Source organism: Eleutherodactylus coqui, chromosome 7 (genome assembly GCF_035609145.1).
Source record: "Eleutherodactylus coqui strain aEleCoq1 chromosome 7, aEleCoq1.hap1, whole genome shotgun sequence".
NCBI lineage: Eukaryota > Metazoa > Chordata > Amphibia > Anura > Eleutherodactylidae > Eleutherodactylus > Eleutherodactylus coqui.
In genome coordinates, this window is record NC_089843.1 from 56,944,958 (window position 1) to 56,964,323 (window position 19,366).

Consider the following 19,366-nt stretch of genomic DNA (forward strand, 5'->3'; position numbering starts at 1 on the left):
AAGAAGGATCAGAGATGTTGAATTCCAATGCCTGATCTTTTTGTTCCCTGAGAGAGAAAACTATTCCGGAGCTGTCTGCTGTGGCTTACCTCCCTAAACACAAGAACATTTGGCCCAGACGAATGTGTATGGGTCAGTCAGGGAAAACATCTGTGAGATGAACAATCATTCATCCAACAGTTGTTGAAAGTGTATGAGTGGCCTAAGTGTTTTACTTTAGAGTAACACTTTATTGTTAGGGCACCTAATTATAAAAAAATGTCTTGCCATATTGTCTACAACTCTTATGCGTATCCATGGTTACAGACTACAACTAAACACTGAGTAGTCTGATCCCGCAGTAGTCCTACTTCCTTCCATCTGTCCTTGCTTCCTGACCAATGTAAATTAGCAAACAGTGGGCAACAGACAGAGAATGACTGCAGGATCAGACTGAGGTGCTTGTGCCAGTAGAGGTGTATAGTTTTGTATCAGAGTTGTGGGCAAAGAAATAATAGGACATTTATAATCAATACCTGTTTGTCAAGTTGCTTTTATATTAGATGATTTGGGACAATAAAAGACCATTTGATTTCAGGATTAGACCTTCCCTTTAAAGGGTAACTGAACTCTCAAAAACGTTTTGACATATGATAGTGATGTCAGAGGTTATGATTAAGGGGGTGTCCGGATGCTGAGAACCCACTGATTGCTGTAAGGAACAGGCAGGAGCTGAGTGCTATGCCTATTGGGCTGTTTCAGTCACTACTCTGAGCGGTGTACAGGCTCCATAGAAAGTTTATGAAGCCTGTACACCTCTTGCAATGACAGCTGAATGGGCAAAGGGCTCAGCTGAGCGCTTCTGCCCATCTGTTTTAGCAATTGGTGAGGGTCTTGGCACCCCACAAATCAAAACTTGTGACATGTTGCTTTTAACAAGCCTTGTAACCATGACAGGGAATATTAGCCGAAGTCGGGAGTTTTCTCCAGAAGGAAAAGGTAAGCATGTACAGACAGCTCTTTTGGGTTTTTACCCCTCATCAGTGTGCAGTAGGCTGCTGGCTTTGCTTTGTGGCTTGCAGGAATACAGCCGCCCTATTTATTGCACTGTAGAGGCATTTGTTCCATATTTGTTCCAAATTTCCCAGAGAAGCCTTAGAAGTCTCCTCAACCTCCTAGGTGTTCTCCTGAAGGAGAAACTATACCCTTCCTGACCCACATCATAGGCTTCTCATCCAGCAACCTACTATACACTAATGATGGGGAAAAAAACGCAAAACAATCTGTCTGCACACGGTTATCTTTTTCTTCTGGAGAAGACTGAATTTGGCTTATTATCCTAGTCATTGTTATTACAAGTTCTGGCATTGACTGGGCAGGAATGCTGCCACCTTATAGGTGGCGCTGTAGAGGCATTGTTCCATCTCCTGCTCTCACTCAGGAGGAACTATACCGCTAATTACAGGCCAAAATTATTATTTGTCTTTTTTTTTTATACAAAAGTAGTAAAAATTAGGCCACTGAAGTAATGTTCGCATTTGGGAACATTGGCATATGAAAGCTTGAAAATAAAATGTTACCCTTTAAATAGCATTAGTTATATAGAGTTCTGATGAGGACGCGTATTGGATCTACTGTATAATACTGGGCACAATTGTATCCTCAGTCCTTATATCTAGGATACGTGTTAATATCACCTTTTTGTCTATTTTCTTTCTGCCTGGATGTGATGGGTCTAGCTTTACAATGATGACCATTGATTGACTAGCTGAGGATCACACAGACTGCTGGCTGTTGCAAAATCTTAATTTATCTTTTTATGTCGTTCCGTGGAGATTTTCTACTTCTTCTGTTTAAACAAATGCAAATGTAATCCTAGATGGATAGATAATATAAATAAAATAATTAGCTACATGTTCTGTCAGGCCCTAGAGAGTAGATGAAACGATTTCCATAGTGCTGACTGGCATGGAACTCATTGTGCTAATGTATCTAGTAATAAAAAGTCTTTAACATAATTACCATTAATGCAGCCCAATCTGCCTCTCCTATATCTGTGTAGGCCTTACCTGGTGAACCTGCTTCCTTGCCTCACGAAAATATGCAAACGTCAGGAAGAATCGGTACAAGAGACTCTCGCTGCTGCTGTTCCAAAAATCATGGCTGCCTTTGGTAACTTTGCGAATGACCATGAAATCAAGGTAAGGCCTTACTACTGACCGTTGTCATATTCTCAAATCCACACTGACATGGATTATAAAATTACTGTTTCCAACATCAGGACAGCCCTGTCCAGGTTCTCGATTAGGACACACAATTCCCCTGCTTGGCATTCACTACCATGAGGCCTCATGTCCACGGGCAAAATATGATTTTAAATCTGCAGCGGATCACCCACATGCGGATCCGCATCTCATAGGGATGCATTGACCACCCGCGGGTAGATAAATACCCGCGGATGGTCAATAAAAGTGAATAAGAAAAAAAAGGAGCATGAAAAAAAAGTGACATGCTCCATTTTCGTGCGGGTCTCCCGCAGGCTTCTATTGAAGCCTATGGAAGCCGTCCGGATCCGCGGGAGACCTAAAATAAGAATAACTTACCTGCAGCGGACCAGGCAGTTCTTCTCTTCTTCACGACCGGATCTTTTCTTCGGCCCGGCGGATGTGCCCGGCGCATGCGTGCGGCACGCTACCGGCGTGCCGAGCACATACGCCGGCCGAAGAAAGAAGATCCGACCGTGAAGAAGAGAAGACCTGCCCGGTCCGCTGCGGGTAAGTTTATTCTTCTTTTCAGCGCTCATGTCCGCGGGGCAGGAGGGACCCGCTACGGATTCTCCATGGAGAATCCGTAGCGGGCCTGATTTTCCCCGTGGACATGAGGCCTAAGTCTGAGCAGAAAGACCCTAAGTATCAACTAGACCTGCTCTGGCACACCTGCATGAGTTATGCTGCTCTCACACAGGCGCTTTTTACAGCGAATACCGCAACATTTTGAACGCCGCGGTAGAATTGATTTCAGTGAGGCCTCGCAGACATGCGCCGTGATTTTGGAGCGGTTTAGTGTATTAGTGCACCCCATTGCAATGATGGGGTGCACTAATGCACGCTGTCGGACGAAAAGGAAAGTAAAATCGCTGCAAAGCGCCGTGATTGAAATCGTGGCACTTTGCTGAGTCCATGTGTGAGTGTGGCCTTACATGAATGGCCTCATCTAGTGGTGCCCATACACCATTAATAGCTGGCAAGTCGAAAGCTCGTTCATCCAATGGCTATCTCTCTCAACTTCCTCATCACATGAGCGCTTGGATTGGCATGGAAATGGTCGGAAAATCCGTAGCCAGACATCGCTGGTCTTGGCTTATTTCCGGGAAGCAAGGGGACGGGGACAAAAGGACCAGGCACTGAAATTCGACATGCCAATTCTTTTTTCCCCCAGCATCCCTTCATACTACATTTCCCTTGTGTTGCTGGCTGTATAACTGGCTGCAGATTCAGAAGCGCATTTGATAGTTCTGAATTTCCAACTATCCAGTATTTTGGTAGTGCTTAGGATGTCAGACTATTGGGATTTGATCATAATCAATATTGTATTCTGCTAAGTATATTGAGATATTGAAAGCTGGATCTCCATGGCCTTGGCTGTAGGTACAAGTGGTGCTTTAAAGTTTGGGAAACCTTTAGGACTTTCTATATTTTTACTTACATTTGACCTAAAACTAAGGACTAATGTCCACGGCACGCAGTTCAGCCGCAGTGCACCCGCTGTGGATCTAAGCTTCAGATCCGCAGCGGGTGCACTGCGGATTGTGTTAAAAATGATTTTTTTCATAATTGCGGGTGATCGCGGATTCTGTGTTTTTGTTTTTCTTCCCCCGCACTGGTGTACGCGGATTTGAATTGCAGATTCCGCGCGAAAATTAAATGAAAAAAAGAGGAAAGAAACCAAACCCCTTCCTAGCCTTTTCCCCACCTCCCTAATTACTTCTAACCTTGAAATCCACAGCAGATCCGCAAATGCATTTAAATGTATTTGCAGATCCCTAACTCCCATAGACTTCAATGGAGCACGATCCGCGCAGAATCCACTATGAAAATGGGGCATGCTGCAGTTTTAAATCCACGCGGATAGTAAATAAATACCATAAAATCAAATCCGCGGACCTCAAATCAATCGCGAAAACTCCATTAATTTCTATGGGCGGCAAATCCGCTCGGATTCCGCAAATAAAATCCGCCTGTGGACTTTGGGCCTAAATCATATTTTCACACGAGTCCTAAAAGTAGATAAAACTAGGCAAAGTGGGCCAAACTGAACAAATGAGTTACAAATATCACACTTGTAATATATTTATTGAGAAAGATGATCCAGTATCACATCTCTGTAAGTGGCAAAAATATGTGAACCCTTGCTTTCAGTATCTGGCGTGACCTTCCCACCCTCACTTATGCATCTAAACGTTTCTGTAGATTAGTCCTGCACATTGACTCGGAGGAATTGTAGCCCCTTCTCCGCACAAAACCGATTCAACTCTGCTGAATTGGTGGGTTTCCTCCCATGAACGGCTTGCTTCAGGTTCTGCCACAACATTTCTATAGGTTTAGGCTGGGTTCACACAGGGCGGATTCCCGTCGGAAATCTCGCGGTTTGGCCGCAGCAAAAACCGCGAGATTTCTGCCGGGAGAACCGCCGCGGTCTAAGCCGCGGCGGCTTTGAAGCGGCCCGGCCGCATGCTTTTCCGTTGCGGCCGGCTCTCCCATAGAGGTAAGTAAACAGACATGCTGCTTCTTTTGAAACCGCGGCTGCGGCGGCCGCAGCCGCGGTTTCAACCGGATTTACCGCAGCGGATTAGCCGTCCCGTGTGGACGAGGTTTCTGAGAAACCTCGTCCACATGGCTGGCTAATCCCAAGATTAGCGGCCGCGGGCGGTTTTGCCGCGGGCAGATCTGCTGCGGCAGAACCGCGCCAAATCCGCCCTGTGTGAACTTAGGCTTAAGCTCAGGACTTTGACTTGGTCATTCCAAAACGTCTTAACTTTTATTTTTCCCTAACCATTCTTCTGTAGAACAACTTCTGTGCTTTGGGCCGTTGTCTCGCTGCATGACCCACGTTCTCTTGAGATTCTGGTCTCGGACATGTCCCAACGGTTTCCTTTAGAATTTGCCGGTCTAATTAAGAATTCCATGTTCCATTATTGATGACAAACTGTCCTGGCCCAGATGCAGCAAAACGAGCCCACACCACAGTAGTACCACAGTCATGTTTCACAGATGATACAAGGTTTCTATACTGAAATGCAGTGGTTTTCTGTCTCTAAACATGTCACTTCTCATTTAAGCCGAAAAGCTATATTTTTGGTCTCATCCATCCACCAAGTACTGCTCCAGTAGCCTTCAGGCTTATCCAGGTATTCTTTATCAAACTGCGGACGGGCAATGTTCTTTTTACAGCGCAGCAGCTTGCTCCTTGCATTCCTGCCATGCACACCATTGTTGTTCAGGGTCCTCTTGATGGTGGCTCATTAACATTAGCTAATGTGAGAAAAACTTTTACTTTCTTACAAGTTAGTTTGGGTTCCTGTGTGACTTCACGGACTATTACACAGCTTGCTGTAAATTAGGAAGCCCTCAGAGACGTATTAGAAATCAGCAGATTTAGATGACTGTAGTCTGTGGATGGGGGCCTTAATGCTACATTTCCCCTGCAGTGGCCGCTGTATAACTGACCAAAACTTCACAAGCACATCTGATAGTTCTGAATTTCCAACTATCTGGTATGTGGACCAGATAGACTATGGCAATAGTGTATTCTATTAAAGGGGTTGTTCAGGACTTTAGTCTTTTTTTTTTTAAATTTAAATCGATAGATAACAGGCAGAGGTCCACTGCTTGGGATTCCCACCAATCAGCTGAGTCCTGGCCAGCTGTCAGTGTGGACAGTGCTGGAAGCAGATAGTGCTGACAACATTGCAGTGGCCCTCTTTGGTACTGTAGACAATTGGAGCTCTGCCTGCAAAACTTACCCAGGCTGCTGCAGTATAGACAGTGCAGTCTGCTTCCTCCACCGTCCATGCTGACAGCAGTAATAGGAATTAGTTGATCGTGCTAATCCTAATCGGTGGAGCTCTGCTGCTCATCTATTAATGAGCTATCTGGTAGAAGAAACCTCACAAGTATCGGGCAACCCCTTTTAAGTGTATTGAGAAATTGCAGACTGGATCTCCATATTCTATGCTGTAGGTATTTACTAAAATCTTGCGCACGGTCTGTCCTGTGTTGTCCTGTTTACTCTCTGTTCTCTATGAACACCTCTGCTATATGGTTTCTTAAATAGCAGCCATTAGAGATGGAAACCTCTATTGCTGGCTGAAACTACTGAACAAACATATCCAGTAAGCCAAAGTTACTAAATTACGATTGCTTAACCATCCATATGTGTTCGATTGAGGATTATCCTGCTGGAAGCCTCTTGGAAGCCGCCATGAGAGGAACAGATGTGGTTGCAGGATGTCCTGAACATATCGCTGAGCTGTCATTGTCCCTCGTACCACTCCTAGAGATGACCAGCTATCCTATGTGATGCCCCCCCTTACCCCTTTACAGACCATCACACCAGCAGGGGTCAGTGTGCCGCTCCACAGCAAAGGCAGAATTAGGGCGCTGTCTCCAGACACAAACAAGGCCGTCGTCAGTGCCCAAACTAAACTAGGATTTGTTGCTGAAGACAACCCGGTAGCAGCCCAGTTTTGATGGGATGGTGGGTGTCAAAGGCAGTACACATAATGGGCACTGTGAGACCAAATGTCCATCAGCCAAAGCGCCTAGAAATGGTTCTGACGATGGCACCACCTGTCTCTAGATGGGGGACAATGAAACAGTTGGAGCTGCTCGTGCTTGTCGGATGATCAGACGATCTGCTCTATTGGTGGTCTGTCAGGGGCATCCTAAGCCCTGTCGCCTTGTGTGCCCTCACACATCCACTGGTCCCAACACCTACTAACAGTCTGGTCAGAATGGCCCAGGTGGTGACAATTTGTCAATATGGACATCCAGCTTCTCACATCTCATTATCGTGCCCCGTCAGACTCTGGTATCTGGGCGAAATCTCTGCGTCACAGAGGCGTCTAGTGGTCAACAAGCTCTACACAAGCAGAAGAAGATGTCACTTCACACAAGGAGCCTTTTTATAGGCCAACGGTGGAACCACGTTTAGGTCCTCAGGTGTCAAGACCGTTCATCTAGTCCCACCACAACTCTAATCATTCACTTACCTGCCTGAGATGTAACTGCAGGCCGAGTTTTGCAACAAAACGACCATTTTTAGTAGTGAGATATTTTTTGACAAGGAGTGTATATTTTTGGGCTATAAATGAATAAACTCTAAAATCTTTTCTTCCAGGTTTTGCTGAAAACGTTCATAGCCAATCTGAAATCTAGCTCCCCCACAATCCGCCGCACAGCAGCTGGTTCTGCCGTCCACATCTGTCAGCATTCCCGGCGAACGCAGTATTTCTACACGTGGCTTCTCAACGTCCTCCTGGGTATGTTGCTTGGTTTAATGTCTATTTTATTTTTACTCATGGCCATTAGAATCTCAGCAGTGATGATATGAATATGTAATCCCTTCCACAGGCTCCGATTTAAATAAGATGCCTAAAACCAGAAATGGGCCTTTTATTTCCAACATTTTCCATACCACTCATGTACAACGGGTGGGCCGCCTATTCTTTGTGACAAAGGCTGACGGATTAATCACCCTTTACAATGTGCATGTTCTTTTATGCCTCTGATTGCCCGACCGCTCAGTTCACATTGTATGGCACACATCTAGTGTATACTGTGAACATACTGATGTACAGTGTGTATGCCAAAGAGTGTCCTATGGTGGCCTGCATGGGGCCGTCCTATGGTGGCCTGCATGGGGCCGTCCTATGGTGGCCTGCATGGGGCCGTCCTATGGTGGCCTGCATGGGGCCGTCCTATGGTGGCCTGCATGGGGCCGTCCTATGGTGGCCTGCATGGGGCCGTCCTATGGTGGCCTGCATGGGGCCGTCCTATGGTGGCCTGCATGGGGCCGTCCTATGGTGGCCTGCATGGGGCCGTCCTATGGTGGCCTGCATGGGGCCGTCCTATGGTGGCCTGCATGGGGCCGTCCTATGGTGGCCTGCATGGGGCCGTCCTATGGTGGCCTGCATGGGGCCGTCCTATGGTGGCCTGCATGGGGCCGTCCTATGGTGGCCTGCATGGGGCCGTCCTATGGTGGCCTGCATGGGGCCGTCCTATGGTGGCCTGCATGGGGCCATTACATGTTTTTGCACCTCCTATTTTTCAACTGTATGGGAAGCAGAGTGGACTTTGCAGTACCAGGACATGTTACAGAAACATACTGCGTGTTATCTGCGTGTGAGCAGTATCCTATTGAAGCTATATCTGTATTGGGTCAAACTCAGACAAACGTATTTGCATTGCGTATTATCCACGCAGAGTCAATGAAAGTACATTAATTTTCATTATTCCACTCACACTTGCATATATTTATTGCATATGTAAAACAAGAACACAGCTTGTTCTATTTTACTGCGTATTACGAGTGTAAAGCGCTATTGGGTGCATTCGAAACGCAGTGCATACGCAATTACATTGCGGCGCTTTTTGCGCATGTTGCTAGGAAACCTGAGAAGAAATTTAAAAAAAAGAGAGAGAAACCAGGAAGCCTGTGCAAGACAGCGCGTAAAATACACTGTACATGCGCAGGCATACGGGATTTAAAAACGGAACAATGCGCAGAAATACACGGTTCTATAAATCAGTGAAATGCTGCGATTTTTACGCAGCGCTTTATAATTCTTGGAGATGTGGCAATTTACCTGGAACGGGAAATTCAGCTCATATTCCCACGCCTGCGCAATAACGCTATGTTAGCGCCTGCACAGGCCTTCCAGGATTTTCTGACAGTATAGTGCTCTGGAATCATTGTGGGGTCTATCGTCTGATCTCACGCCTGCGTGTTGGATCTATACTGACGCAGATCAGTAACGACACTGCTATGGAACGGAAGGAGGGGAGCGTGTGAGGTGATGGAGCCCTGGCATTTGTAATGATGTCATACTGCAATGCATTTGTAACATGTGTTCAATGGGGGTGGGCATTATGTTCATTGGATGCTATAGGTCATATGATTCAATCCAGGAGCCCGCCCCAAAGCGGGTCTTGCATCTGTGCTGCTGGCGCAAACTTCTCTTCAACCATACGGTCATGTGAGCCCGGTTTTACAGTGATTTGTAGTATGTTGATGTCTATGAAGGGGGATAGAAAGGGGTGTGAATGACCTCCTATGTTCACAGTTTGTCTGGTTCTTCTGCGTGTCGTTTCCATTAAAACCTTTCTATTCTTGTATCTTTGCAGGTTTATTGGTTCCTGTTGAGGATGAACGCCCAACTCTTCTGATTCTGGGCGTCTTGTTAACACTCCGCTATCTGATCCCACTATTGCAGCAGCAGGTGAAAGACACCAGTCTGAAAGGAAGTTTTGGGGTGACACGGAAAGAGGCTGAAATCTCCCCTTCAGTGGAGCAGCTAACACAGGTGAACAGTTTATAGCTGCTGGACCCCATGTGTCGTTTTACTCATTATTACCACTATGGAGAACGTTCCTCAAACGGTCACATTTGAGGAAGGACTACCAGTATATTTTTTTCAGAAAAAGTTTTTCACTTTTTAGAATTGTTTTAAAAGGGGTTTTACCAGGACCACAAGTTTATCCGCTACCCGCAGGATAGGGAATTGCTTGATTGGTGGAGTTCTCACCACTGAGACCCCTGCAAATCTCGAGAATCCTGGTCCTGTGTCCCCCTCATTCATTTCAGCAGGGCTGACGGAAGTAACCAAGCGTTTACTAGTAAGCTATTTCTGCAGTCCCCTTGAAAGTGAATGGAGCATCAGCGCACTTGCGTGACTAGGGCTCCATTTAGCCTCCTCCTCACTGTGGACTGTGCAGTAAGCCCATAGTAAGGAGGACGGGGGACACAGTACACCTATTTTTGGGATCTGTTGGAGTGTCAGTGGTGAGACCCCCATTGATGAGCAAATCATCCCCTATCTGGTGGGTAGGGGACATCTTGTGATCCTGGTGCAACCCCTCTAAAAGGAGGTGTTGGTCTCCTGATGATTCTGGAGCGGTCTTATTTGGATTATTTTTTCCCATTCCACTGGTATTCCTCATGGAAATGTATGAAATAATTGACATTTGGACATTACTATTTGTCTTCTCAGTATGGTATTCTGGTGTAATAATAATTAAAGATGAGCGAGCATACTCGCTAAGGACAATTTCTCGAGTGAGCATTGTCCTTAGCGAGTATCTCCCCGCTCGGAAGAAAACGTTCGGCTGCCGGCGGGGGTGACAGGTGAGTTGCGGCCATGAGCAGGGGGGAGCAGGGGGGGGGGGGGGGAGAGGGAGAGAGAGATCTCCCCTCCGTTCCTCCCCACTCTCCCCCGCCGGCAGCCGAACCTTTTCTTCCGAGCGGGCAGGTACTCGCTAAGGGCAATGCTCGATCGAGCAATCGCTCATCTCTAATAATAATGTCTGATGTTATCCAAGTAGTGCTGACCGTGTCAGAATGTGTATGAACTTTGATCCACCAATGATGCTTATCACTTTACTTAAAGGGGTTGTCCAAGGGCTAAAAATTGTTTTTATACACTTAAAGGGGTTTTCCGCGCCGAAACGGGTTTTTTTCTTTTTCAATAGCCCCCCCGTTCGGCACGAGACAAACCCGATGCAGGGATAAAAAAAAAAAACCCGGATAGTACTTACCTGAATCCCCGCGCTCCGGTGACTTCTTACTTACCTTGTGAAGATGGCCGCCGGGATCTTCACCCTCGGTGGACCGCAGGTCTTCTGTGCGGTCCATTGCCGATTCCAGCCTCCTGATTGGCTGGAATCGGCACACGTGACGGGGCGGAGCTACGAGGAGCCGCTCTCTGGCACGAGCGGCCCCATTCAGAAGACAGAAGACAGGACTGCGCAAGCGCGTCTAATCGGGCGATTAGACGCTGAAGATTAGACGGCACCATGGAGACGAGGACGCCAGCAACGGAACAGGTAAGTGAATAACTTCTGTTTGGCTCATATTTAATGCACAATGTACATTACAAAGTGCATTAATATGGCCATACAGAAGTGCTGAACCCCACTTGCTTTCGCGGGACAACCCCTTTAATGATTGGTTATAAAGTAATAAACAAGTCTATACTCAACTCGTTTGCTCCCCCAGCTTCTCTTGTCCCCAACCCTTCAATTTCCCGATCCCTTCTCACTTCGACGTAGCGTGATCACATGACGATGTAGTATGTGTCACCGACCTCAAAATAGGAGCGGCAGTAGTGCATGAAGACTCTTAATTATTTTGTAACCAGTCACTGAGCATATAGTAAAATTTTAATCCGTGGGCAACCCCTTTAATCCCCTGATGATGGCCAATATACTGTCCTTGTTAAATCCACACCAACTTGTTCTACAGTAAGTTGTTTTTTATTTAGTTTTTTTTATGTGTAAACCTCCCCTATCCCATAAAGTGATGGCATGCTGTTAGGATTTGCCGGCACTTTATGATTGGTGGAGGTCTGACCTCTGGACCCCTTCCAATCGTGAGTGTTTTTCTTTTTTTTTGCACCGATGTGCTCTGAACCCTCAGTTGTGTAGAGATATCCTGATGTGATGACCTCACAGTAGTAGATATATATGTGGTGTCCCCCTCATTGTACTCTGCTGGGGAATTCTCATTGCATGTTCTTCTGTGTTCTCTAGATTTATGAACTGACGTTACATTACACCCAACACCGGGACCACAATGTGGTAACGGGGGCCCTGGAGCTGCTGCAGCAGATATTCAGGACGCCTCCCATCGAGCTTCTCCATGTTCTGACAGCAGCGGGAGGCATTCCCCATGTCAGTGTGTGCCGCGACGAAGCTCAGGGCCGCAGCCGCAGCGGGAGCATCGTGGAGCTCATAGGCAAGTATTATTCTTCTGGTTTTTCTCTTTTTTTATTTCTCTGTTGTTTGAGCTGCTAGGGACCAACATCAGGCCAGATGCAGGCATGTTACTTTCTCCACAACACAACAGTATTTTAGTTGAATGTACAATATTTTATTTTATACTGCTGTATTTTAAAAACAGCCATTCCTCACCCTCTTACATTGTCTTTGGCCTAGTGCTGCCAACCTGGCCTTACTAATACAGGAGGTGGTGGAAGTATGTTGATTGCTCATATGGCCACTGCATTGGAGACTGGGTTGATGCTAGACCGGAGTCAGCGTAAGAGGATGAGAAATGTCTGTTTTATTTTATACGAACTTTTTTTTTTTCTTAAAATGTCAGAAAAGCTCTTTTAATGGCCAAAGGCACATAAGCGTGTACGGACTCATCCATGTTGTAACCACAGGCATTTTTTCATCTGTGTGCAGTTCCGTATGTGATCCATGGGTCCGTTTTTCTTTCTGAACCCAGGATGGGTTTAAACTAGACTTTGAAGTCTGACAGGCTTTACATACCGGTCCTGGGATCCTCCTTCCAGCCTGAAGCATGGTGACAGGTTCCCTTTAATTTCAGTTTGGCTGACATGGGCCCTATTTTGTTCTCTGCATTTCTTAGTAGCGGATTAATGAAATACGGACTGCATACTAGTGATGTAGTTTTTTTTCCCCCTTTTATCTATTTTTTTTCCTCATCATTGATTTGTATAGTGCTTGCTGCGCTGTTTGTCATGCAATCCATATGAAAAACATTGGCACATTGACTCGTGTTGTAGACTTGGCCAGCACATGGACCGAAAACACACTTGTGTGCCTTTGGCTAAAGAGTTGTTCTAGGAGTTTCCATAGTTGGCATTACTTTCTAATCATACAGCCTGAATAATCGTGCCACAACAGAGTGAACCAGTATATTCGATTTCATTCAAGAAAAGCGCTTGGGTTATTATGTAATAGGACACACAGTCATTGCAGATCATATAATGGCGATGTAATAACACTTTATTATGTTACCTTACAAAATACCTAATTCCCGTTCTCTTGCGCTCTGTTCACGTTTTCCGCTGTTGTTTCCACCACTGTTGTTATTTTTGGCCTGATCAAGATACGTTCTGCCGCACATAACTCTCGCTGCTCATTAATTCCCTATGATGGCATGAGGCTCAGCAGCAACATCCTGCGGAACCAGTCAGATTGGACTGTGTGATGCTGGACTACGAGATCCTTGGATTATCCAAGATTATTAATTGTTTAGGCAACAATTGTTTTGAGTAGTTTGCAGTAAAGTTGCTTTCTGTTTAAGAAAGAGCTGAGGAAGTGACATTGCAGGATGCAGGCTGCCATTTACTGCAGTCTGTAGTTTCTCACTTGTTGTTAGTTCATCTGTTAAATTTAGAATTAATTGCAAAATCATTATTTTGGGATTACCTAAAAGTAGAAGCTCTCTTTGAATTTCTTATCTCTTGGATTTTTGTAACACCTTGTAGTCCGCCATCACACGGATGTCAGGAGATCTGTAGTAATCTGGCTGCACGGTAATGGACATTAATATCTATCCATGAATGACTCTGAGCTGATCCTCTAACATGAATTCCGCGGGAGAGGGGCTCCTCTAATACTGCATGCTCGCTATTAATCTCTCTGCGCTCTTCCATTCTCTGTGATTGCAGCCGGCGGGAGCTCTACCTGCAGCCCTGTTCTGTCCAGGAAACACAGAGGTGATTAATGTTACTTCTTCCTTCCGCTTATTCCTTTCCTAATCTCTCCAGTCATTTGCTTGTCAATGATATCACCATATTGTTTGCCCATGCTGTTGACCGGTAGCTTGTGGGTCTGATACAGAACAATTTATGCACTATACATATATACCAATTGGCCAGAGCATTAAGACCACTGACAGGTGAAGTGAATACTAGATGACTGGGTCAAAACATTTTCTAAATGGCTTGTGGGGTGTTTCCAGTATATAGTGATTACTACTTACCAAAAGTGGTCCAAGGAAGATCAATTGGTTGCACCAGCAAGAGGCTCATGCGCGCCCCTGGCTCATTAATGCACATGGAGAGTGAAGACTGGTCCACCGCATCCAATGATCTACTCAACACCTTGCTGAACATGTTCATGCTGCCTATGATACAAAGGTGTCAGATCATTGAGGGCATTGCAGCTTACTGTGTAGGGGGCGATGCACTCACAGACCATGCGGAATGCTGACTATTGTCCACCACTAAAAACGTCTACAATAGGGATTTGAGCAACAGAACTGGACCATGGAGCGATGGAAGATGGTGATCTGGTCTGATGTATGACATTTTCTGTTACATCATATGGACATTTGCGTACATCACTTTTCCGGGGAAGAGATGGTTCCAGGATGCACTATGGGAAGGAGACAAGCTGGCGGAGGCCGTATTATGTTCTGCTGTCATTTAAGTGGATGTTACTTTGTCACATACTATCTACCTAAACATTGTACAGACTAGTACCCCCATCATGTCAGCGGTATTCCCTAATAGCAGCGGCCTCTTTCAGCAGGATAATACCCTGGCCACACTGCAGATATTATTCAGGAATGGTCTCAGGAACATGAGAAAGACCAATTTATGCCTTCACCTTCACATTCCCCAGATCTCAGTTTGATCCATGGAAGCCGCACCTCACAACTTACAGAACTGAAAGGATCTGCTGCTAACATGTTGCCAGATACCACAGAACACCTTCAGGGGTCTTATGGAATCCTTGCTGCTAGGGGTCAGAGCTGTTTTGTCAGCACAAGGGGGAATTCCACTATATTAAGGCCCATTTACACGAAGCGATGATCGCTCAAAAATTGTTAAAAAGCGATCATTGTTTCGTCTAAACGCGCGGCCATCGTGCACTTTTTGTGCACTGCTAGCTGATCTCAAAAATTCAGGCCAACCTAAAAATCGTCATGCGGTCTTATCAGGAACGCACGCCGAGTTCTCTGCGGGTAGTGCTGATAGCATTGTTACCCGTCGGCGAACAAAGGAGCTGAATGGAGATAAGAGCCCTCCGGCTATTAACTGCTTTCAGCTAATGCTTCCTTTGCACACTAAATAGCTCTAAAGTAGCTACCTAATAGTTAATGCAAACTGATCGCTGAAAGCTGTCACTCAAACTGTCGTTTGAGCGATCATCGCTCCGTGTAAATGGGCCTTTAGGCATGTGATTGTATTGTTATGGCTGATTGGTGCATATCGTGTCAGTGTTTTGCATCTTAATGGATATTCTGTTTTCTACATTTTCACAATTTTTGTGATGTAAAATGTTGAGTATAATGGTGCAGAGGCTGCTGGAAGTACAGATCCACAGTACTCTGGTGCCAATTTCAGGGAGAATATAATCCTATATAAGTGATGTTTCCAGGGGAGAAAACTTCTATAATACAGCATGACACAGGATGTTATATGCAAAGTAGGAGTTACAGTCCGCTATAGGCTCGTATGTGCTTGGGATGTGTCTGAATACAGGATGGCAATGAGCCTACTTTGCAGTGGTATTTAAAGAGGTATTCCCTTTCAACATGCCTGAGGTGGGAATAAAAGCCCCAGCGCTGCGGCCACCAGTGTCCAGGATTATGGAAGCAGCAGAACTGGCTGATATGTCCTGATTCTGCAGCTACCATAGAAGTGAATGGGAGTTACAGGAGCAGCAGAATACAGCGAGCTATGCTGCTTACATCACTTCTGAGGAAATGTGCAACCACTTTTAAAGAGGTTTTCCAGGACCTAATTATTGGTGACCTTTCTTCAGGGTCAGTCATCAATAAGTGATTGGTGAGTGTCCGCCACCCTAAATACCCACCACTGTTCACTGGGCCTGCTTTCAGTGCGGACAGATCTAGAAGCAGGAAGCTCTGTGAACAGAGACGTTGCAGCCCAGGTTGTTATACCTGCAATACTAACCGGGCTGCTGTACCGTGAACAGTACTGTCTGCTGCCGTCTCTGTAATATTAGCAGGCCCAGGCAGCACTGTTCAGCAGGGATTCCAAGCATCGGCAGTCCAGTTACGATCAACTATTTATGACCTATCCTGAGGACAAGTTATTATTGGTTTAAAGGGTTGTCCGAGACTTCTACTATTGAAGATTTGTCATCCGGATAGGTTATTATCAGTAGTTGATCGGTGACTGTCTGCCACTTGGGCTCCCTACCAATCAGCTGATTATCAGGCCCATTGTCAGTATGAACTGTGCTGGAAGCAGACATTACGATCAACATTTCAGTGACCCAGGTTGCTACTGCAGGCACAGCTACCATTACATTCAATGAGAGCTGTGCATGCAATACTAAGCCAGGCCACTGCAATACGGACAGTGCTGTCTGCACTGACAGTGGCCTGGTGAACAGCTGCTTAGTGGGCATCCTGACAAGCAGCACCTATCAACTACCGATGACCTATCCTAAGGAGAAGTCCTTGATAGTAAAAGGCCTGGACAACTCCTTTACATATATTATTGAAGTGTAGTGACCAGTATATTAATTTTATGCCCTCCACTGGGCTCTTATATGACTGTAACGTGGTGGTTTACATTTAGCGATGGAGAATAAGTATTCGGAACAGCTGATTATATTTGTATTATGTGATAAAGGAACCATTTAATCGTATTGTGTGATGATGTGTTCTTATCTATACCTGGTCAGGTAAACTCCACCTGGGTGAGGAGGAAGGCTTGGAAGATGAGACAGAACCCAAGTCTGATGTCACTGCGACTCCATTTATAGGTCAGTCGGGTAGATTCTCCAAAATATATCTGTGCAATACTGTTGTTTTACTTAACCCTTAAAGGGATTATCCAAGAAGTGCCCTCTGGGATGCAGCGGAGCCTGAGCGGAAGTGCTGCTCCGACCACTGTGTAGCGGCCTAATCTCGTGATTGCAAGCGCAGCTCTCATTGAAATCAATAGAAGCTGCACTTGTAAGTGCAGGCTAGGATCCAATTGATTGCAATGAGAGCTGTGCTTGTAATCACGATCTTCGGTTCCTACACAGGGGTTGGAGCAGCACTTCTGCTCCGATCCCAGTGCCTCCTGGATGATTGATAGATTATTTATTTATATATATATAATATATTTTTTATTTAATGTAATTTTATATTTTTTGTATGTATGTGACAGGGAAGGGGTGAGGATTTTTCTTACTTTATTTCCTTCACTTTCTATCAATCCACTGAAAGCAACATAGCATTCTATTACTTGTCCATCATGGAATTATTTAGGGCCTTTTTAAGGCCGGCGGCACACGGCCGTGACGGGCTCCGCCGCGAAATTCCGCGGCGGAGCCCGTCACGGCACCCCCCAGGAGACCCCATACTTACCTGCGGATCCGGCGTCCTCGCTCCCGCATGACGCTTCCCCCGCCCACCTCCGCCGCATCATGTGATACGCCCACCGCGTCACATCACGCGGCCGGCCGTGTCATATGACGTGCCGGTGGTGGGCGGGGAAGCGTTTTCACGCTATCTTCCGCTGTGCTACAGCGGAAGATAGCGTGAACTGACGGCTTCCATTTACTGCAATGGAAGCCGTCCGCGCGTACACCCGCGGCAAATAGAGCATGCCGCGGGTGAGGACGGGTAAATTTACGGTGCGGAATTCCGCATCGTGAGCACTGAGCTATTAGGTTCTATTGAACCTAATAGCTGCGGGCAACGCAGCGGATTTCCGCCGCGTAATTCGTGGGAAGGAGGCCTAAGGCAGTAAAATAGTTAATAAAGGATCGATGTTTCGAAAGGGCTATTATTCATTCACTGTATAGATATCTCCCAGTATATAGAAGTGAGCTAGTGTAACTTTGGTTAGTTATTTCGTTCTGTGTGAAACTCCCAGCCCATTTTTCCTCAGATGGTCATGTGATCTCAATTATGACCAGCTCAGATGTTCTTGGGGTTATGATCTCTGAAGCTAGTCAGATTCTTAGTTTGTGTGATGTCGTTGCATGACTCGTATCACAGAACTTGCATATAGGGGGACACAGGCACTCCTATCACAGTTACTGAGGACGATGACGACATGGCTCCTGCCACACAGTTGTAATAGAGGAGATCACAGCTCATCCCCATGACTGTATATTTATGGGCTGTTTATTATTTACGTAAATAGTAAAACTGTTCCCCCTGCAGGCAGAAATGGTATAGCCTTAACTAATGCTGGGCTGATGCATCATGGGGTAGATGTGAAACTGAAAGTTAAAAAAAACTCAGCTTTAAGATGGTGCCTGTTGAGCATCAGACATGGGGCTGCACTGCATGGAAGTGGCTGCAGTACACAGTGGAGACCTCCAGAGAGTGACAGGCAATTTGGTAAGGAGGCGTGGCAGGGCTGGAAAAAATGTGTTTTTTGCCGCAGTGGCCCGTGAAGCAATATAACAGTTTGTTGGGTGAATTAGCTGTTGGTTTAAATAGATTTGCTTGCAATGTAAAACAGCAGAAGTGCCACGAATGCCCTAATGAACACAAGAGACACTCTTTGAATTTTAAGTTTTATTTAAGATTGGATCGCAAAATAGTAATACGCGATTCACATGTGTGTATGTATGTGTGTGTGTGTGTGTGTGTGTGTGTGTATATGTATGTGTGTGTATATATATATATATATATGTGTGTGTGTGTACAAAAAAAAAATAATATAATATTTTGTGTGTGTGTGTCACCATAACTAATGAACGCCTGGAGCAATTTCAACCAAAATTGTTACATATATAACTCATCTCATGGGGACAAATTTGGTGGGGATAACATAGCCCCACTACCCCTGGGGGAAATGCCGGAATTGCACTTAAGCAGATGGGTTTTTATTTCAGTCTTATCTAACACAGGCAACCTCCTCCTCATCATACGCTAATCTATTACACAGACAACCTCCACAAATACTAATATATCACACAGACAATTATATCTTACACAGACAACCTCCTCCTCTGCTCCAACTACCGCACAGCTTCCTACCAGCACTATGTACCACACAGAAATGAGCCCAGCACCCACCCTTACGAAAGCTGTCCAAAAAGAAAGCTGTGTTGCCCATAGCAACCAATCACAGTGCAGCTTTCATTTTACTTCAGCAGTATAACAAATGAAAGCTGAGCTATGATTGGTTGCTATTGGCAACAAAAATTACAGGGGAAGTTGGTGAGTTTGGGATTTTTAATGACTCCAGTATTACACAGACCTCCTGCTCCTCAGATGATGATATCTTACACAGACAACTTCCTCCTCCTCAAATACTAATATTACACAGACGACCTCCTCCTCATATATTACACACCATGCAAATGCCTAACAGTTTATCAGAGGACATGCAATACAAATAACCCTGCCACTTAGTGACCAGATAACA

General features: G+C 45.6%; 1 protein-coding gene across 1 annotated transcript in view; it reads left to right on the forward strand.

Moving 5' to 3' along the window:
* Window positions 1-19,366, forward strand: part of HTT (huntingtin) — a 174,588-nt gene that overhangs the window by 51,824 nt on the left and 103,398 nt on the right. Inside the window, exons 6-10 of the mRNA XM_066573066.1 lie at window positions 2,042-2,180; window positions 7,378-7,519; window positions 9,384-9,562; window positions 11,787-11,991; window positions 16,674-16,754. Of these exons, the coding sequence (XP_066429163.1) occupies window positions 2,042-2,180; window positions 7,378-7,519; window positions 9,384-9,562; window positions 11,787-11,991; window positions 16,674-16,754 (746 nt within the window). The remainder of the gene's footprint in view (window positions 1-2,041; window positions 2,181-7,377; window positions 7,520-9,383; window positions 9,563-11,786; window positions 11,992-16,673; window positions 16,755-19,366) is intronic.